We start from the raw sequence: 26,389 nt of genomic DNA, 5'->3' as shown, positions 1-26,389 counted from the left end.
ATTCTTTTTTCCAACCTCACTCGTCCCATAGAAGACCCTGTGGTTCAACTTGTGCTTAGGAAAGCCAAGTTTCTTTTTAGGCAGTTTCTCTTTAAACCGAGGTGTTAAAGACAGCTCATAAATATAAATGCATCACATTTTACCTGGACATCTTTCAAGGTACAGCAACCTTGAACTCATTAGTCATGTCTCTAAGTTTTGACCAGTACAGCGTCAAAAAGTCAGCACAAGGCAAAGGGACAAATATTTTAAACAGATTTGGGTGCTGAACTAATAGAATTCAGAATTTATTCCAAAGGTTAAAATTATACAAATAATTTTCCAAGAATACAAACACTTCGTTGGTATAATGCTACATGTTACAAATGGCGTACAGAAAACTCTGTTGTCCTGGCAAGACAGAAACCAAAACAGGGACTTTTTCTTCACTAGTTCAGGTTTTCCTCCTGCTTATTCCATGCCTGTGGAAAGAGAGCCTGAGAAGAAAAGAGTCTCCCTGCTTTTCCCTATAAACCCTCTCATGGCTGCATAAATCCCACAGTTTTCTTTTCTTTTTTTTTTCACTCAAGTCACTGAAATAAATCCCCAGCTTCTTCAGACCATCAGGCTTAGTCCAGCCTTTGTAATTAAAGGCATTTTCTTGGGCAGTAGCCTCCAGTTGTCTCTCACTACCCTTTCATAAGCAGATGTTTAATTTCTTCATCCATTTATCCTGAAAGGAAGATGCTTAGTGCTCTCATCAGGTCTGCAATTGTGTATCAATCAAAAGAGATGATTGATGCTTGTCATGAAAATAACTAGAATAACTTTGCCATAACTTATATTTAGTATCTGGAGAAAATTGTTTGTATGATTTATCTGTGTTATACCCCATGAAAACAGTAATTTTGTTATGCTTTATTACCTAGAAATTCCAGTTTTTATTTTTACTGAGTTGTATACAGCATTACATGTGCCAAAGCTGGCCTTGTCCTTAACATCACTATGAACGGATTTCTTTAAGAAATGCTGTCAGCTGTAAAGTTCAGAATATAATTATTGTTATGATGCCACCAGCTGAAATGGCTTGGCATTTCTGAGCCTCTTGTAAAAGGGAATGTGCAGTCAATAATGCAAGCAGTGACAGTCTTTGCTCATGGACTCTCTCAGGAAGTGTATGTTTCCCATTTACATCCATATGTTCATGTATAGACACATGAACACCCTAAGCAGTCCTAAAATTCATTAGATATGTTTTCAGTTATAAATCCATAGTAGAAGGTAGAGAGTAGAAGAAGTAGAAACTGCTCTGGTTTTACTGATGTCATCAGAGGTCTGACTGTCTGAGTATTCATCACATAACACACAAGAAGCACAGTCACACACATGTACGTACATAAACACCCCTCACATGCACATGCATAGCATGCAACAGAATTTTAGGCTTCTGTTGGTACATTTGAAAAGAAAGAAGTAAGGAAGAATGACTCCTGTTCACTTTGACACTGGTGGATAATTATAGCTGTGCTGTAGTTCACATGGAAAGAGCAGAACTGCTCCTCTCTAATGCCTTCACCCTTACAAATATTTTCAGGATTGGGATTGATTTCATCCTCGCTTGCTCCTGCCAATTAAGGAACTTAATTGATAGTCCTGATCGCAAATCTCCTTCAGCTGCCCTTTATGTAATGCAAAGTGGTCCAGAGGCAATTCAGTGTGGGATTCCCTGTGCTTTCTAAAAGGACTTAAAAGGTAGTCCCAGTACAAAGTAATTTAGGTTTCTGACTGAGCACAGTAGACATTTAACTGGCTCTAACTTTTCTGTATTTATTTGCTCTTCAGTGAGGCTGGTAAGAGTAATTGTGCTAATAAATGAGGATTGATTCGTGGCATTGCAGCAAACATAACGCTGGCAGAATGCGAACAATGCATAGCTTGAAGCTCTGAGTTTTGCAGGTCTTTGTGGAACTATAACAAAGTAATGGTCTTGCCCTCTGCTTAAATGGTATAATTTTACACAAGGCTGTACACTGAAAAGAACCTGTAGGCTATTCTTCAAGAGAGTCACTGAGATAAAAATCGTATTCAGTTATAAGGTAACTGAATGTCCCTTCTTACAAGTACAGATGCCACTGGGTTAAGTATATTTGAAAGATGGGAAAGAGTGTTTAACAGACTTATTAAAAAACAGACAGCCAAACACCTATCTTGTTTCTTATTAAACTATTTATGGCTTGATTCATTTTGCAATTGTTTCTGCACTGCATGAGAAACAGAAGGGTAATAGTGAATGGGGTAACATTAGACTGGTGTCCTGTCACTAGTGGGGGTCCACAGGGCTCCATCTTAGGCCATGTGATCTTCAACATCTTCATAAATGACTTGGACTAGAAGGGATACTCAGCAAGTTTGCAGATCACGCAAAACTGGGAGGAGCTGTTGACTCCCTTGAAGGCAGGGAGGCCCTGGAGAGAGACCTCAACAGATTAGAGGACTGGGAAATCACCAACCATATGAAGTTTAACAAGGGGAAGTGCCAGATTCTACAGCTGGGATGGGGCAACCCTGGATGTTTGTACAGACTGGGGAATGAGATGCTGGAAAGCAGTGCCACGGAAAGGGACCTGGGGGTCCTGGTAGAAGGCAAGTTGAATGTGAGTCAGCAGTGCCCTGGCAGCTGGGGGCAGCTGGTTGGCAGGAAGGCCAACCAAGTCCTGGGTGGCATCAGGCAAAGCATCGCCAGCCTGTCGAGGGAGGGGATTGTCCTTCTCTGCTCTTCACTGCTGAGGCCTCATCTTGAATATTGTGTGCAGTTTTGGGCACCTCACTATAAGAAAGATATTAAACTATTAGAGAATGTCCAAAGGAGGGCAATGGAGATGGTGAAGGACTCTCAGGGGAAGCCATATGAGGAGGGGTTGAGGTCACTTGGTCTGTTCAGCCCGGAGAAGAAGAGGAGACTGAGGGGAGACCTCATCACGGTCTGCAACTTTCTCATGAGGGGAAGGAGAGGAGCAGACACTGATCTCTTCTCTGTGGTGACCAGTGGCAGGACCCAAGGGAATGGCCTGAAGATGTGTCAGGGGATGTTTAGGTTGGGTATTAGAAAAGGTTTCCTCACCCAGAGGGTAGTTGGGCACTGGAACAGGCTCCCCAGGGAAGTGGTCACAGCACCAAGCCTGACAGAACTCAAGAAATATGTGGAATAGTAAGCCCTGGATTTGATCCTGCTCCCACTGGGGCTATGCTGATGACTTTGCTGAGCTTGGGCTCAGGGTTCCTCAGAGGAAGCAGGTTCCTCCCATCTCAGAAAGTCCATGTTTTCTATAGCTTGTGAAAACAATACACTCAGTACCTGGGCTCTCCTGTTCTATCTTGCACATTCCTACTGAAGTTTTTCTGGAACGACATTTTTCTTCGGAGCCTGACAAGTGGTTTCCAAACATACATTCTGATATATTGATGAATAGCCTCTGTTGTCACCTGATGTTCTTTGTGTATCTGAAATAGTCTATCCATATCTGACTGGAACCCTAACTATGAATTAGGGTAAAATCTCGACTGAAAACTAAAGCACCTTGCTATATAGATATATTTGGTATATGTGCAAAATAAAATGCACAGCCCTGGCCACTGAGCTAGTTCTTTCCTTCTGCAAAGTAAGATTAGCTCCACTTGGGCGGACAGGCTTTCTTACTGCATTTTCAGATGGGCTTTTGTCCTCTGAAGCCTTTTTAAGCATTTTCCTATGGAGGTGTAACCTATCAGATTTATAGCCAAGTGATCCTTTTCCCCTATGAGACATTTTTTCTGATTCCCTGAACTGCAATGACAGGATCAATTCAGGGATTACAATGGATAAGCAGCTGCTGTAAGGACTAGAAAACAAACAAGGCTTCCAGGCCTGCTAGGCTGGCTCCTCCCAAGCTGAGAAATGCCTGGCTGTGCCCAGGAATTTCTTTTGTTAAAACTACTGAAGAATGAGTGGTTTAACACTATTATGCCAGGAATGTTCACAGAGCGGTAGGTCCTTTACTACCTATACAAACAGTCTGGATCCCAGTCAGGCGTTATGTGATAAAAAGTGCATGTAGATCACTGTCGGAGTAGAAGTTATCGGTCAAGGCTCAAATGAAGTGCTGCTTCAAAAATAACACTTACAAAGGAAAATTCCAGAGCAGATAATCAGAATCTGTTGGATCTGAGGACCCAATTAAATTCCTGTTTCTTGCAAAGCACTTGGGAATGTGACATTTGTTTCTGTCAGTCGGGTTCAACAGAATTAAAACCATGAAAGGGCTCATAAATCAGCAACAGGCTCCTCAAATTGTCTTCTAAACAAGAAAGAGCAGGGGAAAATAGCCAATCATTCGACAGGTGCACAAGGCAGGATGACAGCAGATGGACAAAAGGAGTCCTGGGAGACAGAGAGCAGGTAGTAATACTCAGGTCACTGCAGTACTACCATCCCAAATATTCCTCTTTTATTTGTTGATTACTGTAATAATTTGCAAATGATTAGTGTGGAACGGTGAACCTGCAAAAAGATATTTCTGGTCTTAGACACTGAGTTGGGATCAAAGATTTGTGGCATCTCTATAAAAAAATAAAGTATTTATAAGAGCAAAGGACTGCAAGAGAAAATCTAAAATTTAAGATTGATGCCTGTGATGGCATTACAGCAGCGGCCAATCCAAAACTTGGGACAGTGCTCTATAGCTAGAAAAATAAATAAATAAATCCATGAGTTTGTGCTTGAATTGCCAAAGAATTTGCTGCATTTAATTCATCACAACCATATGAAAATATTCCTCAAGACTGCTAGGCAATATACTGGTCATTTTACATGAATGTCAATGGAGGAGCTCCATAGTCATTTATCCCTGTCATACTCACCATCCTATTTACCTCAGTGGTCTTTGGCACAGGGACTAAAGGTGTTCAAGGGTGTGGGGTGGTGCTGCTGGCGGCAAGCAGAGTTATCAGCATCTTATTTTTCTTCCACAGAGAAAGAGAAAGAAATGATGTAGGAACATACTGGAGACAAAAGTACGTATGCATGTATACATACTGATGGCATCTCCCAGCTGCTACTACCTCTGTCAGTGAAAACCAGAAACTGCCATCTCCTGCCTCAAAAGCATCACTCTCAGTTCCCCATCTGCCCCATTTTTTACAACCTCAGACACATGTTGCCCTAAGAAAGAGTTGCATACAAGCAGTGCATGATGCACAAGAGCTTTCTGAGAACTTGCTCTGGAGAGTGGCCCTAGAGTGGCAGGGTGGTGGGGGGGGCGCAGGGAACCCTGCTCTGCCTGGCTGAGTCATGAGGGATCAGGGCCGGAGCACCTCCTGCTGCTTTGAGGCTGGGATACAGCTGATCGGATTTAGTGTATTTAGGCTTCTTTATTGCTTCTTTACTGCGGATGAGTTTATTGGTTGAACACATGCAAGTTCAAGCAATTTTACAGAACTAACAGCAGACAAATTTTAGTCTGTAGAGCTGGCTATTTTTACTGGCAGTGCAGGTCTACATGCCATGTTTACCCCATCAGGGAAAAAAAGCAATATTCTGTCACCTAGAAGTTAACAGAACCAGCCAATGAAGGAATCAATTTATAATAATGATTAATAACAAAGCACTGCGGGCAATGGAGCTACAGACTAAAACTAATTTGTGGAAATTACTCAGCAAGTGATTATGACTAATGTGATTTGCCTTTCGGCAATTCATGAAAAAAAGTTAAATGTGTGGAATGAAACATTCATTATCCATTATTCCCTCAGTATAGGCAATGGCATTCATACTGTAGCAGAGCTTATACACTTCAGGCAGATTTCAGGGGTTTACTACACTAAGAATTATATGGACTCTTTTTTTTTCCTTAAAAAAAAGGGGGGGCAAATATCCCTCCTAAGGAGCTCCAGATGCTAAGTTTAAAAGGTCCTGAGGGACTACGCCTCATGTAAAAGTGTGTGAGTTAACTCTGCAGCTTAAATATTGGTAGAAGAGCAGTCCTGTTTGAGATCAAGAGGTTTCCTCAGGAATAAAACCCCTGAGTAGCCATTCAACCTCTTAGATGAATTTTCTTGCTTATGCTGTATTTAGACTGCCAGTGCTGCTGAAGTTAATCACTGTGGGCATATTCTAAGATACTTCTAATACATCAAGACATACAGCCAAGGTGATCTTTCAAGGATGTCTCAGTGTAGGTTTCTGCAAATGCACATTCAGGAAAGCATTCCCTTTGTGTTGGATACCCTTCCCAAAAGGGACAGACCTTGCAGCTTGCTGACCTCCACAGCATTGGCTTTAGCATAGTAAAAGGCAGAACTCTCACCACTTCTTTCCCCACTGCCCTGGTGTTTCTTTCGGAAAGAAAACAGCTAGAGCAGACTGTAAATGACAAAATCTACTCAGGAAAAATCATCAGTAAGAACAGTCATTAAGAAACTGGTAGATAAAATGAGTGAAAAGATACAATGCTGTTCTTCCCAGTGCCCGCTTATTTTCTTCATGATTGTCTTCCCTTTGTCCAAATCAGTGGGCAATAAGAAAGGGTGTCTTTGCATTTGCTTTACTTTCTGCCTGACACCAAAATTCATTGCTTTGTAATAGGATTATCAGGATCATTTTCTCAAACTTCTTTGTGATAAAGCCCTTCAGAAGGATATGCTCACTTGAACTGAGGGGAGAGGAGATTTCCTTTTAATTTTTTGAAATATGAAAGGTAGGTCAGAGGGAAAGGCTAAGTCACTCTGCAGTGTAAATTTAAAGGCAGAAGGAAACGACTGAAATGAACACAGAACACCATGAGTCTATATGAAAGTTCCCTCCATCAGACACAGTGAGGAGGAAACCTGGGAAGCCCTTTCCCTTATCAGAACAGATGGTCTGTTGTATGCAAGGAAATCCCGCAACAAGAATACAATCCATTTGTGCAGGATCTACTCAGTTTTTGCACCATCCTAGGAATTTATTCAAAATATTTACCTTGTGCATGGATCACTCTGGGGGTAAACTGGGCTCCCCAGTTTTGCAAAGTAATTCCAATGTTTTTTTAGGTTGGCTAATGAGGACTAATCCTGACTTCACTAGAGAATGTAACTTTTGGTATCTTTGAAATACACCTCATCCCTAATAGACAAACTTGCCTGAGTAGAGAAACAGGCCTGAATTGAAACCCAAGTGCAGGTATCCTTCTCATTTCATGAACAAAACTGATGTAACTTTTATTTTCACTGACTTTTCGTGTTCTTATAATACTGACAATGGAGAATACTATCAGGCCATATCACAACTCAGGTTGAAAACTGAATTTTGCTCAACACCGAGTAACACAACAGAAGGATCCCATGTTTTGAAAGGATCCTGGTTCCATCTTTATTTTTCCCTTGAGGAGCAGAACATGTGAGTAATATAACAGGTTGATATTAATTTACTGCTCAAACCAGAATAGATTCAAAGGAGATGTGCCTTAAACCAATTCTGGTTTTCTGACTCAAAAATGAAAAAATCCAAAGTGCAGTCCTTGTAATTATAGCAATTTGTATATCTCTGCTGACATTTCTGTTCATATCTGTCAGGCATACGGTGCTAAGACAGCATCAGGACTCTATCTGAGTTTTGTTTGTAGCTTATTTTGCACTATTGGGGTTTTTTTTGGTGCACTGTCTTCTATTTTCTCCTGAGTACATATTCAGCGTGGTGCTTAAAGACTCATAGTCCACTGCCTTTTGAATTTTCAACTCTGGAAGTCTAGGGGCAGGAGAAGGACAGAGGAGACTTGACATGGAGACTTAAAAATTGCAAAACTCTAAATACATGGTTCTTCTGAGGAGCCGATGACTTGCAGCCACTACTGATTTTTGCCAGTATTGTAGGGACTTGGCACCTCTGAGGATTGTCATTGTTTTTCCACTTTTTCATGAGAGAATAACCTGGGATTTTGTGTGTGGGAGAAGATGATAAGTAATATTAAACATATCCATTACTTGTTAGCCACTCAGGTGTCTCTTTCTGTCCGACCGCATGCAGATGGGCAGTGAAGCAGCTGCAGATGGAAGAGCCTTAAGACCTGACATGCAGCCAAACCCAGCCTATGTTCATGAAACCAGGTGTCACTGTGTTCTCTCTTTTATTGAGTCTTCCCTTCAACCTCCTCATCTTAGTGCCTCGACAGAATCAATCACTTTCTAATTAACTAGTCAGATTCCAACGCAGTTTGCCAAAATTTTATTATCCTGCTCTAAGAGTTATAGCATACAATTATTTATTCAAGTTTCTACTGCTCCCACTTTGATGGAATTGGGTGAAGGAATATCTTTCTGGGAGCCTAAGGGAGCTCTGTAATGAGAAACAGTTGCAGGAAGGTGAGTAACCCTTTTGCTTCGCAGGGTTTGCAATATGAGGAGAAAGGAACAAACACATGTGCTCCCTCCTTATGTTCCAGCATCCAGGGGGAAGAAATTAAAGCAAAAATCAGCTTCCACATGTATTTCTCGGGTTTATGGTTAGATTTTTTTTTCCTAATTGGGAGTAAAAAATTTATCCTTTTTGGGGTGTTACAGTAATATTCACAGGTGAGGGTCAGGCCCATAATAAGCAGTGTAGAAACAAATATAAGACAATATTCTTCAAAAGAGTTGGACATTACAATGCCAAGTGCAGTAATGCAAGGTATCATGACACTACCTCCGCTGAACACTGGAAGTTTTCATGCAACATGTGCACAATTTCGGGGTCTTGAGAATGGGATTTACAAAAGACAGCATCTTGAGTGGGTAACGAACTGAACACAGTGTTAAGAAATGCAGATGTGAAGAAGACAGCCTCAGTTTTTCTACTTAAAACTAGTAAAGTGTCAATGTCTTGACTGCAGTCACACAGCTGTAATCACAGCAGCAAGCTTTCTCCTGGGCTGAGATACCAAAGGTAGCTCTATCCTCTTTCTTAAAAAAATGGTAGGAAGAAAGCTTTGTCATAACTGAAAGATGGAATGTTTTTCAGAAGGGTGTAAGAGCTCTTATTACATCTTCATTTTGGTTTATTTGGTATGTGGACAGAGATTTGATGTATGTGTATCCCAGATGTTAACTATTGGACTAGGAAATTATATGCACCTTCTTCTTTTCCTCATTGAGAACACAATCATTTATGTGACATTTCAGCAACAGAGACAGAGATACACCACAGACTGCCTAACAGTTTGGTGGAATTGAAGGCAGTGAGCAGCCCAAAGGTTTTGCATGTGCTCCAAACACTTTGGTAGAACTGGTGTTCTGCTGTGACCCAAAACTGTATGTCAGAGGACTGATAAAGTTACCAACAAGTTCCTTTGTCTATGCCAGCCAGACACAAGGAAGGCTTGAGTTTCTGTGCCAAATGACTTTAGCTTGTGCCTGTGGTGCCTATAAGGTTGCCCTTCAAACTCCTTTACCTTCACAGGTACAGGGAGAAGCCAACTGTTGCCTGCTGGGGTCAAGCAAACACGAGCTAACACGGGGGAAGAGACAGAGCCTGGGACACACATTCAGATCCCAGAACAAACTCAACATAGTGATCCAGTTGTTACTTCCCTTGTTCTGCTCTGGTTAGGCTGTGTTTTGGCAACTCTTAACAAGGCTCATCCCTTTTCCCCAGTGCCTGGGGGCAGCACATGTGTGTGGCACAGTCCTTTCCACATTGCCGTAGGGGCCATAGACCTGGCTTACAGGTACTCCCCCATTCTCTAACACAGTGGGCCATGCTGCTGTGGAAAGACTGCCTCTGGCTTCGCTAGCTGTGCCAGCAAACAGCATGCTGCAGAGTGCTCCTATGCTGCACTGCTACAGTGGGACCACTGCTTTACATTCATATCCAGGGAAGAAAGATTTTGGTTTGCTAACACTCTCTCAACTGTCTCTAGAAAATTATTCTGCCAGAGAGATTCCCAAACTGAAGCCACTTCCTCTTTCATATTCCTGTGTGTATTCACAACTTGAATTAACTCAGTGTTTTAAATAACACCATCAGTCAGATAATGAAGCATGCAACTATGTATGCTAGAAAGAAATGGAAGAGAGAAGAAAGCAAATTTCTGAGTGTGGTTCCTATATTACTTTAAGTCAATAAGTCTTTCTTGTTAAAATTGTCAGGCATGATGAATCTGATTCTTATGCTATTTTATTGGGAAATTAGGAATTTAATGGGCAAAGGCTGCTTTCCAGATTATAAAATAACTTGAAGTGCCAAGTGAAAGGCAAGTCAGTTGAAGACTACAGTCTTCAAGAAGATCAGAAAAAGAAGATGAAAATAATCAAACTCACCTCAAGTGTGTTGAATGCAGCCCTCAGGATCTGTGTTTCCCTCTCGCTCTCAGGAACAACTCGTATGACTTTATCCCTGCCAATAACAGAACATTAAATTGATACTTTAAGGCTCTTTGCAGCAGCACAATGTGACAGTAAATAGGTTCAGACAGCTACAATAATTGTGCTCTTTTTCAGCATCTGCAAAATGTCAGGTGAACTGGAACTCTGCTTCTAAACTTGGCACCTTGGATTATGCACTTCCATAGAAATTATTTGCTCTTTATAGATCAGTGTCATCTTGACCCTCCATTTCTATGTAAATACTTTGTTCATTCCTTCTAGGTTAAACCATTCAAGCTGACATCTTCCATACCGAGTATCTGCCTCAGATCAAAACTACTATTTTTTTTTCAAAGCAATTAATCTGTTTCTGAGGAAGAGATTAGGTAAGATACATTGCTTTTTCATGTTTAAATCTTTAATGGGCTTTGAAAAATCCAGTGTTCTCATACATTAAAGAGGGGACAATTTTAGAAAAGAGGTAATCTTCATATCGGGGCATGCCTTTTGCTTTATCCATTAAAGGTTGCACAAATTTTGTGAAGTAAATAGCCTCTCATACATGCTCAGAAGATTCTAGGTAATAGCAGCTGGTTTTGTTCACTTTCTTTAGCAGAAACTGAAATAAGGTAGCTTTAGATAAGATATTAGGAAGAAATTCTTTACTGTGAGGAGCACTAGAACTGGTTGCCCAGAGAAGTTGTGGATGCCCCAACCCTGGAAGTGTTTGAGGCCAGGTTGGATGAGGTTCTGAGCAACCTGTTCAAGTGGAAGGTGTTCCTGCCCATGGCAGAGGGGCTGGAAATAGATGACCTTTAAGGTCTCTTCCCATCCAAACCATTCTGTGATTCTATGATCTTTGGCAAAGAGGAAACAGAAACCGAATGACCATTCAATGACTACCATCTATGTAATGAACTATGGGAGGCTGGAGACCACAGAAAATACAGCAGTTGATCCTGTAACTAAGATGTCGGCCATACACAAGAAGGCTGACACGGCCAACGTTGATTCTGGAACTTTCCTACATTTTGAGGTTTTTAATTTGTACTTTTGATAATCCTCTTTCAAGAGACCTTGGAAGTCATGCATATCTTTATTTCTACAGTTCCATCCACTAGCCAGAATACCTTTTAAATAAATAACATACAGTTTCTGCATTATCTGGGAATTTTACACTGTAGAGTTTCCCTTGACATTGAGATGTTGGTCTCATAAATAGACTGTGAGCTCTCCTATTTCACTGAAGCTTCTAAGTCTGATGAGAAGATATTTGGCTAACTAGAAAGACCACTGGTGAGTGTTCTGCTGCTGGTCTCACTGTTTTAGGGAGGGTCCCAAGCTGCTTCTGTTCTCAGCAAGCAGGTGCCAGGTCTTGCCTTTGGTGTACTGCAGTTTCTGCGCTATCTGGGAATCATTTCCCCTTACTCCCATTCTTCTTTAGTCTTTTCTCTACAGTCAGCATCTACTCCCCTTTGTTAGCCTCTGATCCTTCTTTCTGACTCAGCTCTCCAGTTTTGGTTCTCACCCCTGCTGAGTTTTCCCTGCAGTCAGGTCCCAAGCCTCCCAACTCCTTCATGGCCTTAAAGTTTTTGGTCCAGTTAGACTCCAGGTTATTGTTGCAACAACATGGATGTAGCCAGGGATGTGGACCTTAGTCTTGGCTGCTGTTGACCTTATTTGACAAATGGTTTATGCCTAAGAAAGATTTCTGAAAGCACTCTTGCTGTAATTTGGCAGCTATAAAAATTTAGGGGAAATTACTATGCTTCCAAGACAAGTTTAACCTCCTGTATAGGAACTTACACAGAAAGGAATAAGCCCCTTAGAGCACTACAAGTGCTACATCTTTTCAAGGAAAATAGATGCTTTTAATTTATCATACATACAATAGTAATATTCTTTCCCATTACTCACTTCTTTCAGAGTATTAAATTGCTGTTAAGAACAAAATGAGTAAAAAGAAGCAATGATTGCCCAGGACATGTGAAGTCGAAGTAATTAATAAAGATTCATTTGACATTTATGGAAGGGTTGGTACAATCAACATATAAAAACCAGATTTTAATGAAATAAGTAGCTAAGCATGTGTTACGCAGCTGTAATGGAATTTCAAAGGAATGGATATCACTTAGGTATGGTCTCGAATTAATACACATCACTCTAAACTGTCTTGCATTAGCTCAGTAACTCTGTCATTTCCAATGTGATGAAAAACCTGTCTGAAAAAGAGGAAAATACTGGTGCTCTGACACAGCGATCATTTGACATATTGTTAGGAAATGCCTCCAGATGTGTCTGAGTCTGCTGCTAGAGAGCTCAAGAAAGCAGTTTAGCATACCTGGTAATGTTAATATTTTATTAAAAGATGGTTAAGCCATTACAAGACACTTCCAATTTTTGTGCATGCAAGTTGCAGGAATAAACTGAATTCCCAAGAACTCTCTGCTAACACCTACTTCTGTAGCCTGGCTAGCCAGTGGATAAACATTATACATTCTTCAAAAAGCAGATACAAAATCTGACTTTACTACTGATATGTACCAATCAAAGAACATAGTCCTAAGTTAATTTTTTAGTTTTACAGCCCTCCTAGTTACATTTTACATTAAAGAAATCAAATGATTACCTTAAACTCTGTGCAATACCCATTGAACTTAGGGTAGAAATGCAAGAACCTACCCACTGTTTAAAAGCCAACAACAAAATCTACCAGATCATGGACTAAAGTGGTTGATACATGGCAGCCGTACCCCAAACACTAAGGACTACCCCTTGGTGAGGTCCCCTGCCATCCTTCATGTTGAGATGTTAAAGAAAAAGAAGCAAGTGAGCATATATACATCTAGGGAAAGTTGTGTTGCCTGCAGACATATGTCAGCAATCTGCTGATTTATGCAGCTGAGGTTATTTTTCTAACCATAATGTCTCTAAATCTCTTTTTTGAAGGCTATTTTTTAAAATTTCTAAACAAACAGCAGGATGGGATATATTTTGTAGAAATTAATATAGAAATTTACGTCCACCATGACAAACTTTCAATTTACCCCTAGCAACTAGGCTAATAGAATTTAAAACTAGGATTAAATGAGATCTTTAGAATTTTGTGTAAACACAGTTGAAAGCCTTTGCCAAGAGCAAAACACAAGCTTTAGTAAATGGACTGACTAAACGAGAGTAGTGAGCAAAGAGTAGAAGCCAGATGGCTGATGTCCCCAGGGACAGCCTTATGTCTGAGCAAAATGGGTGACCAGCTGTTGACCAGCACTGACATGCAATGTCTTTTTTTTTTTTCCTTCATTACCCTCTTATATTTTCAGGAACAGCATGAAAAATTACACAGCTGCTTTTGAAACACAGAATATGCTACATGGCTTTAGGAAGGGTGATACTCCCTGACGCCAATGGGGACTAAAACCTACTGGTTTATATCTTTGGCTTTTTCATTTACTTCTTTTCCATTTACTTCATAGTTTTACTCATCTATGAACAGACCAGATGGATTCAATGAAATCATTCTGCAGCACATCTATAACTTCTTTACTGATGGAATTAGTAGCTCTCTCTCATGAAACTTCCCTGCTAAGTCACATGGCATGAATTGCATTGATGTAAATTTCTCATTTCCTTCAGGAAAATCCTTCTTATTGTTTTATTTTCCTGACTAATGTGAACCTTAATCAGATCTCTGCTCTCCCATGGAATTCAATAAAAGTATGTTTACAAAGGTTTTACAAGTATTTTAAACACAGTTTAAGGAATGATATGCTATAAATCAAATACCTATAGAAAAAATAGCAAAGAAAATAAATCCCCACTTATAGGCATTCATTCCTAATGGCAGAGGAGGGATTATAGTTCTTGAGAACAAGATGCCTTAGTTGTTGCACTTAAGTGGTTCAGTAAGGCTGAACAACACATCTGAAAAGAGCTACAATATGAGAGCCTCTTGTCAACTCCCAATATGCCATATCACTTGCGATGAAAGATCAATAGCTTCATTACCTTTTCTCCACTAAATTCTGATAGTCAAAAGGTTAAAAAATATTAAAATATTAATGTTTTTTCCTCTCTTCATTACTGGGATGAAGAGTTTTAGCAGGGACTCAGTCCTGTTACAAAATCAAGTTACTTAAATATGGCTGGGCTTCTTCCCAAGACCTGATGGGGACATCTGGAAAGAGAATTTTACAAAACTTCCTGAGCCCTTCATTATGGTTTTCTGTATTACAGCAGATGCTGATCCAAACAGAAGAGAACACCATTTGTATTGTCTAGATAGCAATGCTTATATTTTCTGCCTTTTAGTGATTAAGGCTGGAAAACTGATGCCATTCCTAGTATAAGGAAGAGCTAGATAATCTATAATTTTTAATGAAAAAGACATGCTTGGGTAATGTAGGCAGAAATGCTGAGGAGGCAAAATATGTTACTGCATTATATTTATCAGTATAGCACAGATGACTTCTTGGAAAGCTGAACTTTTATGCAAGTTGCCTGCTAATTCCCAAGCATGGGATATCTGATTTTCATGGATTTTTTTCAGGTGCAAAAAGAGTTTCTTTACCCAAACAGGAAACCTTATGGACTAAAGTAATGCTGTATTAATAGCACTCTTCCTTTAAACAGCTTCATCCCAGACACAGGTGGTATGGAAAGGTGAATGTCTGCAAATATTCCAGTTTTCATTCCAACCAAGGAATGATGCTTTTCCAAGCAAAGTTGGCCTCCAGTGTCTCAGAAGCACTGGATATAGGGCCATCTAGCTTAAACACAGCAAGTGGGAATCAGTTGCTTCAGTGCATGCCTCTGTCTCAGAAAAAAAACCCCAACTGTGTATAGTAATGAATACTGTCATGGCTTCACCAAGTGTCATCCAGTTGTGTGCAAATAAAAGAGAGTAAGGAGGCAGTGATTCGGGGCGAAAAAAGAAAAGAAATAGCAAGACTAATACACACCTAAGACAAACAAACAGACCAAATTAAGAAAGCGGATAACAAGGAGATATTGAACTAACTCAATACCCAGGGGGAGGCTGCAGTAATCTGCTTAAATGAAACATCATGTATAGTTATGCAAATTCCCTTCCTAAGAAATGTATTGTAATTACATGTTTGCATGAAGCAGCTGATGATCATTTAGCTTGGACATAATCCTTCCAATGGTATACTATATGAAGCACTGCCACTTTTACAGAAAGGATCATCATCATTCTGCTAACAAATTATTTAAACAAGCTTCTGCCATAAGCCCCATCTACTTCTTTATTCCCATGGCTCACATATTTCTCCAGTGAGTTGGTCTGTGCTTTGTAGGGAAGAAATGAGTAGACGGTGATGCTCTTAGGCCTGGAATGGGCCTGACAGTACCAGGATGCTCATCTGTCTGTCTGGGTGCTCCTCCACCCAAACAATAAAGCTTCCCTCCATCCTCCCTCTTCATCTCGACTGCAGAGGCATGTTGAACTTGTGTGGTGTGGCCAGACAAGCTTGGTTTAATGTCCTGATTAGGCAGTAGCAAATAATCACTCCTCAGCCAGTGCCTCTGAACAGACCTGATTACATCTGCTCCAAATATTTTACCCCTTTTCTTGTTCCCCACACTTGTACCTTGCTTTCTCTCCCCATCTCTCAAATAAACAACTCAGCCTTAATTACTTTCCCTCAGTTGGTCCCAGCTTTGTTACATCTGTACCCAAAATGGGTATTTCTAGGTAATCTCAGGTTCATATGGTATTACTGACAGGATTGCCTAGATATTGTTGCCCACAAAATGCCCCCAGTATTCCCTTTTCAACTACCTGTGGAATTCAACCATTTCTCAAATACCCCCTCCTTTACCTCCTGCAAGATCCACTTGTCCTTCACAGTGCTCTCTGAATTTTTTTCAGCTTCTCACATTGTCATATCCAGTAATTTCTCATGTCATATCCCGTAGTTTATCCACGTCCAAATCACTTATCTTAACCTCGGGCCAGAGTCTAGTCCACATGCCTGCTAGGCCATGTCTAGTCTAGGCCACGAGCTGCATGTGCCTACAGCTCCCATCATGCTGAAAGTCCACACAGAAGCTCATATGCTTTTCTGAACTTTAAAGCTACTTCAGTTCATTCTAAGCTGCATGTATGTTTTCAGACAACTGCAGCAACTGTTTCTAAATTAAGTATCTCAGGACTCCGTGCAGCAGATCTGTTATTGACCTCAGTGAAATCAAAGAAGGAATACAATATTTGAAAGAGGTTTGTTACAGAATTTAGATATTGAGAGCAGAAAGCTGAGGGGGAAAATGGTTCAGTTTTAGAGGCCTACGTTAGACTTCTTGTACTCCAGCTTCCTTTAAGACCTTGAACAAACAATCACAGACCATCTACCAATGAGATTAAGTGCAGGCTTGGCAGAAGGTTTCCTATACTGAGCTCCATATGCTTTATATCCACATCGTTGGCTGCCGTTGATGTGTGAAAACCACACACTGTGTATTTGGTTAGAGATATTTGCTAGTGGATTAGTTTGTCTGGTCCCTCTCTTCCCCATCTGTTTCAATGGCCTGAGAAAGAGTCTGGGCTCTGTCCTGGTAGGTGTGCTTAAAGCACGGGTAGTTGCCAAAGCCTGGCATTCAGCCTGACTCTGAGACTGAGCGCACACCTGCCTGTAAAGCATGACGGACCAGCTGGGCCTTAGAGCTATGTTTAGCTGATGGTGTACACATGGTTCAGCTCCCTGCCCCTATAACCATGGATGACATCATCCTTTAAACTTGTGGGGATATTGAGAGAATAAATAAACTCATGACTTTTAAGCTTGCTGATGTCTTTGGTAATGGGAGCAAGGCAGGGACCATAGCACTAAATACAGCTTTCACAGAAGAACAAAATTCTGCAACTCTTAAAGAAGCATTGTGCATTTACTCCCTAGACTTCAACAGTGTCGAAAGAAAAAATCTTTTTTCCCAAAAAAGTTAGTATTTTCCACATCTTCAACTTTTTCTATACATGATAACAAGGATAATTTGGCAAAGTCTTGTCTGTATGCAAAGAGGGTGTGCAGAGAACCTTTATTTTTCAATGTTCACTGAAAAATTAGTAGGTATAGTACTTTTTTCCTTTGATGCTTTTCCACACACAATGAATTCACATTTGTAAAATAATAAACAGCAAAGAGTCCAAACAAGAGATGTCCATGCTCTCTTGCTTTGGAGACAGCTATGAAATTGTAAAATATGCTCAAAGGTTGGAACTAAACCCCATCTTGCTGTTGTTCAGTCAAGCTACACACCTGGAAATATGAAGTACTATATTTTCAATGAAAGCAGTCTTCTACAATCTTTAATGACAATTTTAAACTGGTTGTATTCTGATAAAATTGCCTAAATTATCACCACTGAATACTAAACCTTAATATTTAAAATTGATTTACCATATAACCCAGAAGTAAATAAAATAACTATTTTCTGATACTAATAAAGAGCTTATCACACACTAGTGTAAGGTCTAAAAGCTTCCTTTAGAATATTTGAAGTTTGTAGAAAACCTTTAAATTATAGAACACACAAACTATGTGGACTTCACTTTTTATGAGCTACAGTTTTACTTGACAATGACCTTTACTTAACCTGTACTTGCCGCAGCAGTCAAATACCTGCACATTTTCAACCCTGTGACAACCACTGAATAGGGTATGCAATTTATCTGCCTTAATGACTTCTTCTCAAGGACCAGACAATCCTTCAATCTTTAAAAAACAGAAAAGAAGAAATTTTAACTTTCATTTTCTTAAGACATGTTCTTCACTCAAATTTGTATTTATTTTTCTTTTCTCTCCCCCTCCCAAAAATTTAAAGAGAATCTCTATAGGCAGCCCAGAAAAAAACTTGCCTAATTTATTATATAGTTTTCTTTAACAGCAAAGAGGAAGATCTTATTATCAGCAGGTCTATTCTAATAGTACTCTGTTCCTCTCATTGTTTGCAATGCATTCAATCCAAAATTATTTCCATCTTTGTAGAAATAATTTCATAGAATAAGAGAATAATTTTGTTTGATGGAATATCTGGAGATGATTTCATCAGATGTCTTTGTAGCTCTTCTCTTCATCTGTTCATGTTTTTTTGCTTTCAAATATGGACAAAAGCACTGTGTAAACTTTGTTACTCCTTTGAAAAGTCTCCTATAAACTCAATATTATGGTCCTAACACACTGGAGCTCACAGTCATCCTGTGGCTGAATAGTACATTGCTATTTTTTTTCTCCTTGATCCAACCCAAGGATTTGCAGTAATAGGCAGAAAATATTGAATGAATGATCTCAAATGTATGATCTCAAATTTGAACTATTGCATTTCCCCCCGGTTCTTTTAATTCAGTCCTTAAGTCCATCAAGTTTTTCTAACACATTTCTAGAACCCTTCTTGAATAAATAACTTCAGAAAATAACTGGAAATAAAAACTCCTTTTTTTTTGGTAGGTAATGATAATTCAAGACATAGAGAATGAGGGTTGAAAGCATGGAGCAATTCCTGTTGCCGAATGGGACCAAGTCTGGAAGTATTAGGTTATTCCTGGCAGGCGATCTCTTTAGCTCAACTTAAGGCCCTGATCCTCAAGCTCCATGAATGTACAAAGGCTTTAAGCATCAGGAGGAGGAAGCCTGTATTCATTACTGTACTTAGCCCTGAAACACAAGTAACTTGTAAGTGTGCATCTGTAAGTGTATAAAAAAAGAGATCAGAGGAATTGTCTCATACATATTTTAAGTAGTAAATGTCAAGATGATGAGCTTGTATTTAATTTAGGACTTATCATTAGTGTTTTCTATGCATTTATTCATTTATGCAAGTTACAGTAAGAAAGATGAAAATATTTATGGAGTAAAAAAATGTTATGGTGTGAAATACTGCTGCCAGGAGATGTCTGTAGCATGTTAAGCTTCCCCAAACTATTCCATCATGACTTATTACCTAGTTTGCTTCCACACAGTAATTTTATATCTTAATTCACAGAAAGTACACCTTTAATATCAATGGTTAAATAAAGGACAAACAGGACATGTCTCTCCAGAGTCTTGTAGGACAGGATCCATGGATTTCAAAGCTGAGGAATACACCAAATTTATTGAACATAGGAAAATCATAGAACCATAGAATCAACTGGATTGGAAAAGATCTCTGAGATCATCAAATCCAACCCTTGATCCAACACCGCTGTGGTTACTGGACCACGGCACTAAGCGCGACATCCAGTCTCATCTTAAAAACCTCCAGGGACGGTGAATCCACCACCTCCTTGGGCAGCCCATTCCAATGTCTGAATCTTGGGTCTACTTCTCTTTTTGTTGTTGTTACTACAGTAGGCTGGTGTACTTCCACTGATTTCCAAGAGTCTTGCCAGATTAAGCAAGAAAAAAGTAGCAGGCTTTTTTTTTCCTTTTTCATTACAGCACAATCAGCTATTCCTGTGTTTCAGATAAAGGTAAGAGAGACCTGGGTGCTGAGCTGTTCATCAGTTTAGGATGCTATTTTGAAAAAGAAATGGGAATTCTGCAAGCGCTAAGCCCAGGAACAATTATGTGTGACATTAACTGCTAAATCCTACCACAGCAGATTACTGAGAGTCTCACAGGGAACCCTCTTATTTTCCCCACAGGTACATGAACAAGGTGACAGTGTTGACCTGAGTTGCAACACTGTGTGTTCAGGCAGACTGTCTCTGACAATGGGGATGAGGAGAGTCCCTCAGCAAAGGGACACCTTGCACACCTAGACTGATTTCATGACTGATGTCATGTATTTGCAAACTTCTCTTCAGTCTGTACTGCAGAATATCTTCCCATGAACTGAAAATGATACTGCAAGAAAGGAGTAAATTAAATATATATAAATCAGAGATGTAAGGTAGAGTCTTCGAATTAAAAATGCCAGACAGTTGGTCTCCGTGATTGCTGGTACATTGTGTCATTTTTGCTTTCTACCAACTGCATTGAATAAAGGGACCAGTGAGACAAATCTAGCAGTAAGTCGAGCTGCCTGCAAAACCTACAGTTATACCTGGGAGTATTTCCCAGTTTAACGCACAACCTGGATGTATATCGACTTCAAGCTGAATTCCAGGTACCTGCATTCAACCATCATTTCCCCGTGAAAAGATGCAAGGTGCATGTCACTGATGAAAGTCTGCGTATGCCCTGGAAGCAACCTACATTGTTGGGTAATCAATACACACAAATGCACTTTTCATTTAACACTGTCAGGTTTTGTGTAATAAGATGTTTTTAAAAACTCAGAGGTGTTTTTGGATGCTTAATTATGCAACAGGTTTTCTTTAAATTGACTTTAATAAAAATTAAATCTGAAAATAAAAATGTTTAATTAAATTTTCAATTAACATGGAAACCAAATGTGAAGCAGAAGAAAGAAGTAATTTTCATGAAAAATTTTTCATTTTGCTTTCAAGAATCGTGCACTGAAAAGTGCAGCTGCAATTCTGCAGCATGTGTCCTTCAAATTGCAGTGTATTTACTGACCCATCTTTCCTTACTAAAATCAATCCAATTTCCCATTAAGTATAAGCAATTAAGTATGCATGTGCCTGCAATAGGAGGTGTTATTCTACTAACCGTTGCAGATTTTTAATGTTTACATTTTCATAATATGCATATAGAGGCCAGATTTATTTATTTTTTAATATCAGAATTCAAAACAACACTTTGGAACTAGTTGTAGTACTACAAAGAGCAACCTTATGATTCACAGAACGTTCTCTGTTAAGGACCACTTTTCCATGGCGATTAATTTATAGAAAAGTTTTAAAAACCTTCCATGGTGGGATATTTTTAGCATATAAAGAGGAAAACACTTATCCAGCTGCTCCATGCAGCTTTATGGATGCATGTAGTCTTTTTGCTTATACATGCATTTAAGCTGTTTTCAAGCTCTGTAACTTTTTTCCCAGCATTTTTTTAGAAACACAGGGTTTACATCCATTTGTTTCTGATACCATATGAGTTACTTGATAATCTGCCCAAAGCAAGGAACCAGCCCCTCTGGAGAGCCCATGCTGCCAGCTCGGGTGTGTGGCCCTCTCTGTCACATTCTCTGCTCACAGGGCAGCAGCTCTTCAGATGACTGCTTGCAGCACTTCTATCAATATTTTGTCAAAAGCATAAATAAGGCAGATAAGAATAAAGAGAGAAAATACATGCAAAACCAACTCTAGGACCTGCATGTAAATATACATGTCACCATACATGTCAGTAAAATTAACAGTACATCTAATTGCTTGCAGGATCTGAACATCAGGAGGTATTTGAATATACAAGTAGATTAAAAAAACAACAGCCAAAAGTGTGTTTAATGTGATCATCATACATATCTTCATTACTTATTTTATAGGCTGTGAAAATCAGCACAATAGGCACGTAGAAGTGCCTTTGCTTTGATAATCTCCATCTTGAACATACTGGATATTGTTTGTTTACTTTTTAGGGAAGGGGGAAAATGGGGGGTTTGGTGGTGGTTTTTTGTTTATTTATTATTTAAAAAATAAAGTGGCTTTATGTTTCAGCAAGGGACTTTCAGATGCACCCTTGGAAAGCCTGAGGTCAACTGTATTTAAGAGCAGGGATGTGAAAGCCAGCCAGACTCACTTTGCTGGACATGGGGCTCACTTTATAAAGGCTGTGCAAGACTTTCAATGGCTTTGCATTTGCCTATCCTATCAGGATACTCCATTTTATCCTTCTGCATTTTTATAGTAATAAATTTAGGTTCCAACCTGGTGCAAGGTTTCTCAGGGGCAGATTACCCATGCAACACTGCTACCAGTAGGGCTGACATTTGTGCCGGTCAATCATTTGTTAAGATGGGTTGCCATACATTTCACTGTGTCAAAAGTAAAAGATTTTCCAGTGTCAAAAGTAAAAGATTAAAAAAACCCCAAACCAACAAACAAAACTGATAAATAATGTAGAGAATGTGCTGGGAAAGAATTAGAGAGGAGGGCCTTCCTGGCCAGGCTGCCTAGAAAATGAAAGGTGATCCAAGAGAGCTCTCTGATCATGATGTGACTGCAGCTGCTTCTCAGGGCAGTGCATTTCTTAAGTGCTATTTAGTCTTTTCTTGTAAGAGGCATTGTGCAGGCACATAACCCTGTCTTAATCCCTAATGATGTTCTAATACATACATCACAGTTCTTACACATACTCAACTACGTGTCTTGATAAAAAGAGATGTCAGGATGCTCCATTTAAGCATGTTTATACTAGATGGCAAGTTTGCAGTCTCACTTAACAGCAAGTAGTGGATGGGAAGGAAGTGTATAACACAGCCACACATAAACAAGATAGCTATGCATGATTTGATGGATCTGTATCTTTGTGCTCTTGATATGCACATCCTGACTCTCCTTTTATCTGGATTTTCCTGAACAAATTCTTTTTCTCTTGTTCCTCAAACCAGTCCTGAGTATCATACACAACTGACCTGCTATCCTATCACTAAAAAATGTACCTATAGTGCTGAAGAAAACAAAAGCACACCAAATGCAGACTGCTGATAGAAACACAAAATCAAACTGAAGGCTTGGGGAGGGGTATAAATATTTTAGCGGAAATGAAATTATTTATTCTCTGAAGACAGCTCCTGTAAGGCAGCTGCACCATCCATTAAGGCAATTATATTCTGCCATTTTTATAAGCTGCTTGAGAAATAATTTTTCTCTACTAGATTAAAGCTGTGTCAGTTCTCTATAAAATCACTTCTGACTTAAGGGAATACTGGAGATATTTACGTTGTTTGTATTAATTGTTGATTGTATTAATACTTGTTTGTCTGGGACAATTTGGAGTTCTGCAGAAACTTTTGTCCCTCTTGGTTTGCTCATAGCCTGACCATAGAGGATGCCATAGTAAGATTTCCCAAAGCAGTAAAGTGTAAAGTCTGTCTGTGGTTAAGATAATAATGGTCAGTTTAACTGTACCTATTGAGCTTGTCACAATTTCAATACAATTGAAAACGAGGCCCATTCCACAAGTTTTCCCTGAGCTTCCCTGCTGTAACCCTGCCACACCTTCTATCACGGTGCCATGAATAGACAGAATGATTTTGTTGTATCATGAAGACAGATGGGAGATAATGTTTGTAGGCATGTAAGAAAACATTGCCCTTTCTACCACCCCGACTCTGTTAATAGACCAGCCACAATTCTGAACTGCTGGGAGAGTATTTTGTAAAACGAATGATACCTTGGCAGGTATCTTGGTAAAACACCTCTTGATAGCTGTCTTCTTGCAGGTGGTTGTAGCACCTGTGTTACAGGCCCAGGTCCATTCCACGTGACTCAGTACAGCCCACAGTGAGACATGGGCATCTCGAGACTATTCAGGCTATTCATAAAGATATGAATCACCTTCTAGAAGTCCAGTACAGTATAGAGCACAATATAGTTAAGCTATTTGATATTATATTTGTCTGGCAGCTTTACCTTATGCCTATCTGTTTTATTGCTTTTTTCCTCCCTTTTTGCTTCACAAAATTGCTATTCTCTGATTCCAGAGATATGACTGCTTTGAGCACTTTATTTTGAGCTTTGTACACTAACCTAATGCACATTCTGACATGCTTCCTCAAGCCAGCTGAGACTGACTTTTATGCCTGTTCCTCATTAGCAGAAGATAAATGTATATTTTTAAAATAAGGGTGACAAATAAGGATTAACAGGCAATGAATAAATTAACAGGTCTTGGTGAGGTTATTTATGTAACTAAAGTGAGGTAAAATACTTCACTAAGGAATAAATGTAGTCCATATATTATAACTGTGCTGTGAGGCTGATATTTAACTTCATGGCAGTCTGTGTTTATGACAGCAAGGATAAAGATTTATATTACATATTTAAGTAAAAATGCTTTCTTAAAATATCGTTCAAAAGCATTTGGTGTTATTTTCTTTTTTGTTGGTGTTAATACACATTGTTTTATTCAAGTGAATGGACTTATGCCTGCTTGCATAAACTGGGAACCTGCTCATGAATTTTCCTATCTGCTGACATCTGTGATCTGCAGATGTTGGGGCAAAATGTTTGTTGCAGGATGTGTATTGCACTGAAATCCATAAGGTAATAATCCATTATTGGTATTTGTTTAAAATATACCTACATGGCATGGGCAGATAAATCTTTCTGCAGTACAACCCTCTTTGCAACATTTTCAGTCCTGGTGGCTTTCCTTTTTCTTCTTTTTTGGTTTAAAAATATACTGATTGTAGTGTGAGTTAGATGTAATACCCAACGAAACTACCAACACCAAGGTTCTCTCCATTAGACCAGCAGGCTTACTGAGCTGAAGCACTTTGGAATAAAAGTCTACACCTGAAACACAGCTTGACTATGACGGTTAGGGTTGGAACTAGATCTGCTTTTAATTTTTTTTTTACAGGAGCAGCAAAGGTGATGTTAATAAGTCCTATTAATATTATAATTAGAGCCAATATAAATATAAAATAAATAATAATTAAGTATTTTTTAGTAGTAGGTTTCTAAACTTTTTCATACTACTCAATTGAGAAACAGAACAGTAAAAATGAGCAATGCAAGGAAGTAACAGATTAAAATATTCACACCAAAGTGATGTCAAGTAGAAGCTGCATAAGGCAGTTTCAGCACAGCAACAAGGAGCTGCTGAACAATGTGAAAGAAAAAGGAGAAAAGCAGTGAATTTTTTGTTTGTTTTTGTAAACAGAAAGCTCTGAGGTAGCATTTTAGTTCAAGGAGTACAGTCTTGAACATTAAGAAACCCATAGTACAAATGAGTATTAGCTGAACAACTACCACATTACAGATGCAGCGAACAGTCCAATGTTGGTGGATGAAGGGCCATATTGCAGGAGCCTCAGATAGTCACAGTAATCCCACTGACAAGAGCCAGTTTCCTGTCTCCAGCAACTGTTTCTGCCATGATCCCTAGAGCAAGATGCTTCAGTTTTCCTTTCCTTTGTGCCTCAAGCACTTAAATTTCCTTAAAAACCTCTTGATGTGCTTCCAGAAGGCATATGCAACACAAACTTGCTTTGAGATTATCTGAAGATCAGTATGGGTCAAAAGGTGGTTAATCTTTATCAAAGCATCTCTATTTTGGGCCAGTCTTCTTGCCCAGAGTCAGCTGGATGTACCTGCAGAAGGTGACAGCCAGCCAAATTCTTGGTTGTACAGCGTCACCTGCATGAGGAACAGTAGTGAGATGCTGAAGTACATTGAATTGCCTTTGCAGAATCTGTTCACTCTTTTTCAGTAAACGAAAAACCTGAAATAATGTGGAGATTAACACAGTGTGGTGTGTAAGGGGAGTTTTTCCCCTCTGCCCTCAAGCAAGAAGCTGTGACAGCTGTGCTCAGTTTACTACAACGGAAGCTGCCAAGGGCACAAGTTGGTGTCTTTTAAATCTTTAGCTCAGCCTGAAAAACCTCTCCAGGGCTGCTGGGACTTGCCCTACACTTTTTGAGCCCACTCATGGTAATATGACTCCTAACTTCAAACGTGAAAGCACTTCTGTTATTGGAGAATTGCCTTGGTTTCTGCAAAGGAAAGACTGAAAAGACACCTTCGCAAGTGAATTGAAGGAAGAAATGCATACTGAGAGTTTATGCTTTGCTATTTTTATGTTGGGTGTGGTGTATGCATAGCTAACATATGTGGGGCTGGTTCCTGGTGATACATAGCTGTCTCACAGCAGGAGCTGAGAAGTAAAAGCACCCAGCAAGACAGTCCAGGGTGGGCACCACAGTGCAGTCACAGCTGTCGGTTCAAGTGGACCACATGGTGCTTCCCAGCCACACAAGACCTGCCACCCAAGCCAAGGCTGATGAGATAATTCCCCTAAGACCACTCAGATGGGTGTCTCAGGTATACACAGGTAAACGTTTTGTTTCCCCCAATGTAACTTTTTACTGATGGACAAATAGTGATCACTAAATATGACTCATTTCAGTCCTCAGCTAACAAAAGAAATGGTAACAATGATCCTGAACTGCTTCAGTAGTTAGTCAGTCAACTGATTTCTAATCTCTGAGG

At 39.6% G+C, this 26,389-nt stretch overlaps 1 protein-coding gene across 1 annotated transcript in view; it reads right to left on the bottom strand.

Annotated features, from left to right (window-relative positions):
- Positions 1 to 26,389, bottom strand: part of CPA6 (carboxypeptidase A6) — an 82,681-nt gene that overhangs the window by 32,170 nt on the left and 24,122 nt on the right. Inside the window, exon 3 of the mRNA XM_032678365.1 lies at positions 10,288 to 10,363. Coding sequence (XP_032534256.1) covers positions 10,288 to 10,363 — 76 coding nt within the window. The remainder of the gene's footprint in view (positions 1 to 10,287; positions 10,364 to 26,389) is intronic.

This window comes from Chiroxiphia lanceolata, chromosome 1 (assembly GCF_009829145.1).
Source record: "Chiroxiphia lanceolata isolate bChiLan1 chromosome 1, bChiLan1.pri, whole genome shotgun sequence".
NCBI classification, from domain to species: domain Eukaryota; kingdom Metazoa; phylum Chordata; class Aves; order Passeriformes; family Pipridae; genus Chiroxiphia; species Chiroxiphia lanceolata.
Note: the sequence above shows the minus strand (reverse complement) of the source record. Positions and strands in the feature narration are given on the sequence as shown.